Source organism: Pan paniscus, chromosome 18, assembly GCF_029289425.2.
Source record: "Pan paniscus chromosome 18, NHGRI_mPanPan1-v2.0_pri, whole genome shotgun sequence".
Classification (NCBI taxonomy): domain Eukaryota; kingdom Metazoa; phylum Chordata; class Mammalia; order Primates; family Hominidae; genus Pan; species Pan paniscus.
Window position 1 is genome coordinate 32797288 of NC_073267.2, and position 11451 is coordinate 32808738.

The 11451-nt window shown below is 43.9% G+C and overlaps 1 protein-coding gene across 17 annotated transcripts in view; it reads right to left on the minus strand.

The window, feature by feature from the left end:
* LOC117978768 (eukaryotic translation initiation factor 3 subunit C) overlaps window positions 1-11451 on the minus strand; it is a 44098-nt gene that overhangs the window by 32143 nt on the left and 504 nt on the right. For 16 of the 17 annotated variants that reach the window (XR_008621374.2, XR_010110229.1, XR_008621365.2 and 13 more), the window contains exons 2-9: window positions 9848-9913; window positions 9516-9705; window positions 9168-9293; window positions 8924-8978; window positions 8686-8795; window positions 8180-8307; window positions 294-453; window positions 66-169 (exon numbers count right to left, since the gene is read on the minus strand). Coding sequence is in view for 2 of the 17 variants with exons in the window: in XM_034951900.3 (XP_034807791.3) it covers window positions 66-169; window positions 294-453; window positions 8180-8307; window positions 8686-8795; window positions 8924-8978; window positions 9168-9293; window positions 9516-9705; window positions 9848-9913 (939 nt within the window). In the remaining 15 variants the exon portion in view is untranslated. Of the gene's footprint in view, window positions 1-65; window positions 170-293; window positions 454-2581; window positions 2700-8179; window positions 8308-8685; window positions 8802-8923; window positions 8979-9167; window positions 9294-9515; window positions 9706-9847; window positions 9914-11451 lie in introns of those variants that run through there. The other variant, XM_055099658.2, reaches the window with a different exon arrangement.

Consider the following 11451-nt stretch of genomic DNA (forward strand, 5'->3'; position numbering starts at 1 on the left):
TCCCTTCCCCCAACCTCCACCCTCTGCCACCCTGCAATCCCACTGCCCAGGCCCACGAATCTTACCGATCAGTTCCCTTCTTGCCTCGTGCCTGTAGGATCTCATTCAGTTTCTTGATAACAACAGCATGGGTGATCTCAGTTCCCTTGGCAAACATTTTTGGCTTCTCCTGTATCAGTACATATCCCGTCATGTGCATGCCAGCGGGAAACTGTCCTTGCCTTTTCCCCACAAGGGGACCTTTATGTCCTCCCAAACTGTTCCCCAATTCATTTTACCTCTGAAACCCTCACCTTAACCAACGGCACTCCGCCCCGGACCCTTTCCCACTCCCCGCCTTCATTGTCCTCCTCCTCCTCATCCAGGCGCTTGGATTTCCTGTCGTGCTTCTTCTTAGCTTTGTCCTCCCGTTTCTTCTCGGCTGCCTTCTTGTCCTCATCTGTGGTGGGTGCCCTGCCGACAGACATGGGAGAAGATGACAGATCAGCCCCTCCCCACCTCTAAGGCTTCTTCCTCCCATCAACTTCCTCTTTTCCTCCAGCAGCTCCTGGGTCCAAGTTATGCTCTACAACAATGACCTAGAGGGCACAGTGAACCATAACCATAGCCATCTCTAATAAGACAGAGTACTAACCAGGCCACTGTAGACATATTAATAGAAACAACCTGTCAGCTAGGCGTGGTAGATCACTTGACGTCAGGAATCCAAGACCAGCCTGGGCAACATGGTGGAACCCCGTCTCTACTAAAAGTACAAAAATTAGCCAGGCATGGTGGTGCACGCCTGTAGTCCCAGCTACTTAGGAGGCTGAGGCACGAGAATCACTTGAACTTGGGAGGCAGAGAAGGCTGCAGTGAGCCACAATCATGCCACTGCACTTAAGCCGGGGTGACAGAGCAAGACTCAGTCTCCAAAAAAACAAAACAAAATAAAACAAAACAAAAAAAAACCAACCTGTCATTTTGCTCCAAAGCTAACATCTACAGTTTTCCAAAGAATCCACAAACAACTTATTTTCTTTGATACCAGCTGCTTTCTCCAGACTGACCAACTAATCAATGAATCAGTTCCCCCAAATATATAAAAACATTTTTTTCTTTTTTACTATTCCTAAACTGTTTTATCCCTTTCTCTCCTCTCTTGACAAACGATTAATCTAAATTCTGAATTTTAAAAAAATGTTCATTACGAAAAAGGTCCCCACAAAACAGAAAAAGATCACCAGCTACCTTGAAATGGTCTTAGGCTACTGGATGTTGCCTGAAACCATCTCCAGACTTGAGTATGTATTTATGTAACAAAATACAAACCAAATGGCAAAGACAAATTACTTCAAACTTTGCACACATACTGAAGAATAAATCTTTCCAGAAAGACTCAACATTTTTGAAAACTCATATGTAATTACCATAATCTACCATTTGAACATTTATAAATAAATTTCATTTTCACTGCTTAAAAGGTTTGAATATGTTTTTGGAATAGTCTATAAGTTTACCAGTTAAATTAAGTCTTCCCTTGCCAGAAGACCAATGCCATAACTCTCAACAGAAGTGTATGGACTGGCCAAGCACGGTGGCTCAAGCCTGTAATCCCAGCACTTTGGGAGGCCGAGGTGGGCGTATTGCTCGAGCCCAGGAGTTTGAGACCAGTCTGGGTGACAAGGTAAAAAGCCCGTCTCTATTAAAAACAACAACAACAACAACAACAAAAGCTTATGGATCTTTCCCCCGTACCACTGCAAGACTCTAATGATGACTCACTTTATAGGTAAAATCCTTTGCAAATATGCAAAGCATGTTCATTAAACTAAAACCTCTTGGTCCAAACCATCTGTATAGCTCTGAGATCAGAAGAACTAAAGCTATTTTTAAAAATGAATGCTTCAAAAGAACTTAAAACTTCCTTGGCTAAAGTATTACTTCTAGCACTAAAGATAGTATGATACACACCTCAAAAGGGAAATGTACTATTGTATGAAATTCTAACGGAAAGACCTAAGACTTGGCTTGACCTCTCCTATGACAGATTATACTCTGGTATATTCATATCTTGTTAGAAATTATCAGATAACAAATGTTTATATCCTCAGCTATATAATCAACAGATAAAAGCAACATTTCTAAACGAGTATTACCTCTACTTAATACATAGTTAAGAGACTAAAAACTCATTATTGAGAGACACCAACGGAAGTCAGGCCTAACTACACTGCAGAGGACCACACCATTTTCCCATGGCTTCCCAACCACAACTACTGATGGAAAGCCCTAGATGTATACCCTTCCTTAGGATCCCAACTCGGACATTCAGTCTCACTATAGATCCTGGGGTTCACTTAAAAAACAAAAACAAAAACAAAAAAACGCCTCCAGAATCAGGTAACTCTTAGAAGTAGACAGCAGCTCTGTAAGAGTTCACAGGTCGCTGGGCGCAGTGGCTCACGCCTGTAATCCCAGCACTTTGGGAAGCCGAGGCAGGCAATCACGAGATAAGGAGATCGAGACCATCCTGGCTAACATGGCGAAACCCCGTCTCTACTAAAAATACAAAAAATTAGCCAGGCGTGGTGGCACGTACCTGTAATCCCAGCTACTTGGGAGGCTGAGGAGAACTGCTTGAACCAGGGAGGCGGAGGTTGCAGTGAGCTGAGATTGCACCACTGCACTCCAGCCTGGGCAACAGAGCAAGACTCCATCTAAAAAAAAAAAAAAAAAGAAAAAAAGAAAAAGAGTTCACAGGTCAATCATGACATCAGGTATAGATGAACTTCCCCCTAATACCTTCAGATCACCATAAGACAACAGATGGCCTTATCCCACATCAAAGAGGCTGAAGCTCATGAGAATAAACCCACTCCTTTACAAGCTTGTTTTGACCAAAAGATGAAGGCTGAGAAATGCTGATGACGGAAAGGGTATATTTAGACTGGCTGAATCTGGAGTTGCTGAAAACCCTTACTGGCAGTGGGCCTATCGTGTTTTCTAGAGCATCCACCAACCCTAGTTGGCATACTCAAGGAGAGTTAGTATCAGAGTTTACACAGAAAAACGGGCAAACAGAATCCACTGTTCTGTGGTTTTGCCCTCTCTCCTTGTTCCTCTTTCTCCTATATAAATCCTGCTTTTGCTCGGTTGGAAATTAATCTGAAAATGTCTCCCTTGTTATACAAGTGAAATAGTGTCTGTGAATTATTCTTCTACACTACAAAGCCACAAACTCTCAATGTCAAAAAGATTCTAACACTTGAAATTCTAACTTTATTTTCTCAAGGGTTTTCCTCAGAACATTGATTCAACTAATTTTAGATTTTTCTGATTAGGTATACAAGTTAGTCTACAGGTTAACAAAAAAAAATGTGGCTGGGTGCGGTGGTTCACGCCTGTAATTCCAGCACTTTGGGAGGCTGAGGTGGGCAGATCACGAGGTCAGGAGATCGAGACCATCCTGGCTAACACAGTGAAACCCCGTCTCTACTAAAAATACAAAAAAATTTAGCTGGGCATGGTGGCAGGTGCCTGTAGTCCCAGCTACTCAGGAGGCTGAGGCAGGAGAATGGCGTGAACCCGGGAGGCGGAGCTTGCAGTGAGCCGAGATCGCACCACTGCACTCTAGCCTCAGCAACAGGCTGGTGTCTCAAAAAAAAAAAAAAAAAAAAATTCAAGGATAACCTCTAAAAGCATAGCATGTGTAACTCCCAAACCAGCAGAGAAAAACAAAATGAATAATAAGAAAATATATATAACTAGAAACGGGGAAAAAAAAAAAGAGGATGAGAAAATACATGTAGGCTAGGTGTGGGGGCTCATGCCTGTAATCCCAGTACTCTGGGAGGCTGAGGTGAGCGAATCATCTAAGGTCAGGAGTTCAAGACCAGCCTGGCCAACATGCTGAAACCTCATCTCTACTAAAAATATAAAAATTAGCTGGGCGTGGTGGTGCTCACGTGTAGTCCCAGCTACCCAGGAAGATGAGGCCTGAGAATCACTTGAACCCAGGAGGCAGAGGTTGCAGTGGGCCAGGATTGCACCACTGCATTCCAGCCGGGGCAACACAGTGAGACTCCATCTCGAAAACAAAAACAAAAAACACACAAATAAAAGAAAAATAAAATACAGGCTGAATATCCCTTATCTGAAATGCTTAGAACCAGAAGTGTTTCAAATTTCAAATAATTGCATATATATAATGAGGTATCTTGGGAAGGGCTCCAAGTCTAACTATGAAATTTGTGTGTTTCATCTACACCTTATACAAACAGCCTGATGGCAATTTTACATAGTATTTTAAATAACTTTGTGCATGAAACAAAGTTTTGACTGCAACCTGTCACATGAGGTCAGATGTGGAACTGTCCACTTATGGTGCTCCAGAAGTTTCAGACTTTGGAATTAGAGATGCCCAATCTTTAGAAGACAGAATGAATTTCAAAATAATTATGATGAAAGAAACTACCCCCTCCAAATTATATACCGTTGATTCCATTTACATAAAATTCTAGAAAATGCTAACTTACCTAGTGACAGAAAGCAAATTAGTGGTTGCCTAGGGATAGGGTGAAGAAACTGAGGCAGGGAGAAGTATTACAAAGGGGAAGGTGGAAATGTTTAGGTGTGAAATTTTTAGGATATTATGTTTTGATTGTGGTGAGTTCTATGGGTGTAAACATATGTCACAACTTATTAAATGTAACTTTAAGGCTGGGTGCGGTGGCTCATGCCTGTAATCCCAGCACTTAGTGGAAGGCCGAGGCGGGTGGATCACAAGGTCAGGAGATCGAGACCATCCTGGCTAACATGGTGAAACCCTGTCTCTACTAAAAGTACAAAAAATTAGCCAGGCATGGTGGCGGGTGGCTGTAGTCCCAGCTACTCAGGAGGCTGAGGCAGGAGAATGGTGTGAACCCGGGAGGTGGAGCTTGCAGTGAGCCGAGATTGCGCCACTGCACTCCAGCCTGGGCGACAGTGCAAGACTCTGTCTCAAAAAAAAAAAAAAAAAAAAACTTTAAACAAGTGCAGTTATTGTATGTCATTTACACCTCAATAAAGCTATTACAAAATTTAAAATAAAGATGATAAACAGAAAGTATAAGATATCATAAAATGGTAAGAATAAATACATTGATAACCACAACAGGCTGGGTGCAGTGGCTCACGCCTGTAATCCCAGCACTTTAGGAGGCCCAGGCAGAAGGGTTACTCGAGCCCAGGAGTTCGAGACCATCCTGGGCAACAGGGCAAGACCCCATCTTGATAAAAACTAATTATGTAGACACATATATAAATAACCATCATATATATGTAAATAACTATAATAAACGTAAATGAACTAAATTGCCAGAGAAGCAGAGATCAAGTTCTGGCGGTCACTGCACAATGTGAACGTACTAAATGCCACTGATTTGTATACCTGAAAATAGTTAAAATGGGAAATGTTATGTATCACAATAAAAGAAAAAAAAAGCAGAGATTTTATGAGATTAAAAAAAAAACAAACCAAAAACCTAGCTGTGCTTAAGAGACACTCTTTTTTTTTTTTTCCTGAGACGGAGTCTTGCTCTGTTGCCCAGAGCTGAAGTGCAATGGCGCGATCTCGGCACACTGCAACCTCCGCCTCCTGGGTTCAAGCAATTCTCCTGCCTTAGCCTCATGAGTAGCTGGGACTACAGGCGCAGGCCACCACACCGGGCTAATTTTTTTGTATTTTCAGTAGGGATGGGGTTTCACCATGTTGGCCAGGCTGGTCTCGAACTCCTGACCTTGTGATTTGCCTGCCTCCGCCTCCCAAAGTGCTGGGATTACAGGCGTGAGCCACCACGCCCAGCCAAGAAACACTCTTAATCATACAGCATGGCAGAGTTAAAAATAAAAGGACAGGAAACATCCTTTTCATAAACATCCTTTATCGGGTAGAGGGAAGCTCCCTTCTATTCCTAGCTTCAGTCTTTTATCATGAAAGAATATTAGGATTTTTTTCAAATGCTTTTTTTTTGCATCTGCTGAGATGACTCTATGGCTTTTGTCTGTTATTCTATTGATATAGTATATTAGTTGACTTTCATATTAAAACATCCTTCTATTATTGGGATAAATCCTACTTGGTTATTAAATTTTTTTTATAAACTTTTTTGGGAGATGAGCCCACCCATCCTCCATCCCCCTACAGGCAAGGAGGGGGTGCTCCCATATAATCCTTATTGTATGTTGCTGTGTTTGGTTTTCTACTATGTTGTTAAGAACTTTTGAGTCTGTATTTATAAAAGTATAGCTTTATAGTCTTACAGTTTTTTTGGTTTTGTTTCGTTTTCTGAGACAGAGTCTTGCTCTGTCGCCCAGGCTGGAGTGCAGTGGCACGATCTCAGCTCACTGCAACCTCTGCCTCCCAATTCAAGCGATTCTCCTGCCTCAGCTTTCCGAGTAGCTGGGACTACAGGCGCCGGCCACCATGTCTGGCTAATTTTTTGTATTTTTAGTAGAGACTGGGTTTCACTGTGTTAGCCAGGATGGTCTCGATCTCCTGACTTCGTGATCCGCCCGCCTCGGCCTCCCAAAGTGCTGGGATTACAGGCGTAAGCCACTGTGCCCAGCCTTGATGTCTTAAGTTTAATTTTAGGCCCCATTTGCTCCCTCAGACAGGAGCCTTTGTGTAACACACATGTGCAGTGCACATCACACGCCAGAGTCCACACAATGGGAGACTTCAATACACAATTATTCAAAGACAAAAACACAAAGTACAGTAGATATAAAAGACCTGAACCAATAGTAACGCTGATAGTTCTGTAAGATGTCAACAGGTTAAAAAAACGAGTTTCATGATCAAGCAAGTTTTTGAGATGGTTAATAAAACAAAGTTAGGTATATTTATTCTCATGGAACTTTCCAGAGGTGGTTGTAAACCCTCCAAGAAGGGGTGTGATAGACAATGTGGCCCAGACCTTGACCAGTGTTCCCTGAAGCACTGGACAAAAAAGGCCTTCTCAACAAAATGCCCACCAAGTAAGTTGTTCAGCCTCTCTAGACCTCTAGAGGGCTGGAAACTCACTACCTCCCTAAAGCAGCACGACCACAACTTTTAAACACAGGAAAGCAACCTTGAGAGCAATAATCTTCCCATTAAAGGGGTACTATTTGTCTGGGTGCAGTGGCTCACGCCTATAACCCCAGCACTTTGGGAGGCTGAGGCGGGAGGATCGCTTAAGCCCAGGAGTTCAAGATCAGCATGGGTAACATGGTGAAATCTTGTCTGTATTAAAAACACAAGAATTAGCCGGATGTACTGGAGTGTACCTGTAGTCCCAGCTACCCAGGAGCCTGAGGTGGGAAGATCACCTGAGCCCAAGAGGTTGTGGTTGCAGTGAGCCAAGATTGCATCACTACACTCCAGCCTGGGAAGAGCGAGACCCTGTCTCAAAAAAAGCACTTTTTATCTGTAGTTTGCGCAAACTGGCTAAGAAAAAATAAATAAAAGCGCTATTTTTAGTGAGCTTGAGATTTCACTCCCATGGGATACAAAAGAGCAGGTATCACTTTTATTTCAAAGGGAGAAACTAAGACTTAAGGTCAAGTAACTTATACAATGTCGTACAGCTGATAAAGGCTGGGAGACAGAATCCACACTGGGATCCTCCCCTGTTCTGACTGTCCCAGTAAAGGTCATGAACACTTGCGGCAGTCTGTATGCTGTATGTGTACTAAGAAGTTATCAGGAAGGGTAACACAGTAGCAACGCACACTGAGGGCTCACCACACGTCAGTCCTAGATGAACTACTTTCTTACATCACACCTCCCTGTATTCCTGCAGCTATTCTGGAAGGGAGGGTTCCCTGCCTTATTTTACAGATGAGAAAACTGAAGATTAGACAGGCTAAGTAGTTTGTCCAATGTCACACAGGTATCGGGTGCCAAAGTGAGATTTGCACCCAATCCACACGCAATGAGTAAGGCTGTGGGTAAATATTTGGACTCTGGAGCCTTCAATTCTCATCTTTAGGACACATTAGCTTCGTGACTTTAGCCAACTAATGTACTTGACTCTCTGATCCTACTGTAAAATGCTAACAGTTGGCTGCTCCAACCTAAAAGGACTCCATGGAAGAATCAATAACCTTCCAGACAATTAAGAGCTTTCCACCAGTTCCAGTGTAACCTAACCCTAGGTCCCACTACTTTCCTTACTTTTTAAGAAATCTTGAGGCCAGCGCGGTTTGTTTCCCTTCTTCCTCCTCTGAGTCGGAATCGGAAGATGTGGAACCTGTGTCCCAGTCTTCATCATCTTCGGAATCTTCTGAGTCCTCATCTTCATCCTTAGAGGGAAGAAAAGAGGATCAGCAAGAAGATAGGGAGATCGACTGGTGTCTCCTCCTTACTAACACATGTTTGAGATTTATTTTCATGAGTAGAACAAGAGCAGCTACTCATGGAATCAAGATACCAAGGGCTGGGACTCACCATCAAGTCCCAGAGTGATGCTGCAATTTGGCCGCAGGAACACACACAGCTTCCCCCGGCAGAGCTGGGCCCAGATCCCTGTTTGCCCACTGCTCTGACGTAAGAGGAAGCTTGTTCTCAACTCCACTAAATTCCACCCCTCCCAACCCTAGGGGTTTGAGTCTTGTCTTTCTCCCCCAGGGACTCAGGAACTACCTCTGGCAGGAAATCATCCATCTAACCCTGGCTCTTACATCCATCTTTTTGAGGAACTTGTGACTCTCCCCAGAAGGAGCTTCTGACTTCTTCTTCAAGAAAGTTGCAGCACTGACTCCGTCCTCATCCTCATCCTCATCTGAAGAGCCTAGTGGTAATGGAGGGAGAAAAAGATCCTGAATGTTGAAAAGCCAGACTGGAGGGCAGCCAAGAAACCAGGCCAAGGGCAGCACTAACTCTGGACTTCCTATTTGCAACAAAGGTTCTTTTGCTCACCTTCTGAATCCTCCTCATTTTTCTCAGCATCTTCATCCGCAGACTGCTCGGGGTTCTGGACAGAGAGGGAAGTGAGAGAACAATCATGGATGCTCTCCAGCCATCAGCCCACCCCACCCCTCCACCCCAGACAGTTCTGTCATCTTCCTGCTCCAGTCACACCTCCCACTAGCAATTCCATCTTTGGGCCTCAGTCACGGGGTCACTGTTCCCAGTTCGGTAAGTGTGCCTCTAGCCTCCCCACCTGCTTGTAGCTTGTGATATGGGACTCGAAATCACGGTTGTATTTTCGGATCTTCTGACGCAAGGTGCTCAGAGCCTTGGCATTGTTCTTGTTCATCTTCTTCTTCCCTTCCTTATCTTCCCAAAGCTAAAGGGAAGAAGAGGAAAGAAACAGAGAACAGTGATTTGAAACTAAGTAACATTTCCTAAACTCCAGGCTTCTTCTCCACTTTTGAGTCTTGCTATTGGAACACCGCTGGTACTACTTATTAGCTACATCTGTTAGCTTATTTTTAAAAGATCCCATACATCCCACCACTAAAAGTACAAAACCATGAATAAGTGGTGGTAATAAATATAGGCATCACACCTCATTAAGATAGTCCTCTAGGTCAGCCAGGATGCGGATATAGAACCGGGGGACACCTTCTTTGTCCACAATGCTTTTGGCCTTCCCATATGCTTTTCCCAGGAGCTCAAACTCTTCCAGGCACTTGGTGACATCACGAATCTTCATGGCATTACGGATGGTCCGGATAAGGTTGGTCAGCTCCTCAAACCTGGGTTGGGAGCCCGATACCACATTGAACGTGCCCACCGAGGGAAAACTCACCACTGCTCCCAGAGACTCCTATCACCCAGCCTCCCCACAGCTTCATTGCTCCCAGAGACTCCCATCACCCAGCCTCGCCATGGCTTTACCTCTTGTCCTTGGCACTGCGGACAACTCTCTTGGTATCTTCTTCATCCTCGCTCAGCAACAATGGCCTGTTCGGAAGGAACAGAGGCCATTAACCTCCTTTCCCAGTCTTTCCAAGAGATCCATATTTCCCTACTCAGGACAGGTAGAACTAAGTAATCCAGGCCATCCACACCACACCCATCCTCTTTTTGACTCCTCCTCAGGGCCACTTCATATACAACTCAATCTTTTAAGTGTACACTAAGTAAGGCCTTTTGCTCAGTGTTGTAGCAACACAAAGATGACATTCACTATCCTCTCAAAAACAAATGAAAGTGCTAATTTACTGTGTAACTAATGACATAGAGACGCAAGTCACCACAGAAGTAATGAATAAAAAAAGAGGTAGAGAAAAATGATACTTGAGCTATAATGAACAGAAAAGGCTTTAGGGAGGTGGTACCTAAACTAGATCTTAGCAACATTTCCCAAAGTATGAGAGGCCAACAGCAAGGAGAAAGTCTCAATGGTATTAACACCTCCACTGCTAGTATTTTTCTATGATAATAAGACCAGACCACAGGCTCACAGTCAGCAACAGTATCTCTACTCTTTTGGTTTGTTAAGAGATAAGGTCTCACTATGTTGCCCAGGCAGCCTCCAACTCCTGAGTTTCAAGGGATCCTCCCACCTCAGCCTCCAGAGTAGTTGGGACTACAGGCATGCACCATCTTGCCTGCCTCTTTTCCCTTTTTATTATTTTTTGGATTATTTTAGCGGTGTTTTTTGAGGTGGAGTTTTGCTTTTATCGCCCAGGCTGGAGTGCAATGGCGCAATCTCGGCTCACTGCAACCTCCGCCTCCAAGGTTCAAGAGATTCTCCTGCCTCAGCCTCCTAAGTCGCTGGGGTTACAGGAATGTGCCACCACAACCGGCTAATTTTTGTATTTTTAGTAGGGACGGGGTTTCACCTTATTGGCCATGCTGGTCTCAAACTCTTGACCTCAAGTAATCAGCCTCCCAAAGTGCTGGGATTACAGGCTTGAGCCACCTGCCCAGCTTGGATTATTTGGTATTTTATGGCAAATGACACTGGTTTCCACCTGGGGAAGTGATACGAAACCATATGCATATTGGCATATACATGTGCAATACATACTTTTAAAACAGTAGCACAAACGTGGCAGATGTTTAAGAAACACCATTCCAGTGGGGCACAGTGGCTCATTCCTGTAACCCCAACACCTTAGATTGCTGGGCGGGAGGTTCACTTGAGCCCAGGAGTTCAGAACCAGTCTAAGCAACACAGTGAGACACCTTCTCTACAAAAAATTAAAAACAATTAGCCTGCTGCGATGGCGTGCACCTGTAGTCCCATCTACTTGAGAGGCTGAGGTGGGAGGATCGCTTGAGATTTGAAGGTCGAGGCAGCAGTGAGCTATGACCCCTCAAAAAAAGAAACAAAAAAAGGAAAAAGAAAAACCATTCTATTGTTCCAAAGGGTAAAAAAAAAAAAAAATTAATGTACAGAAATGGCGGACGGGTATTTACGTAGAGGTGAACAGGCATATAAAATGTTTAAGCACCTGCGTACACAGCAGGTGACCAGACTTCAGAGTCGCATC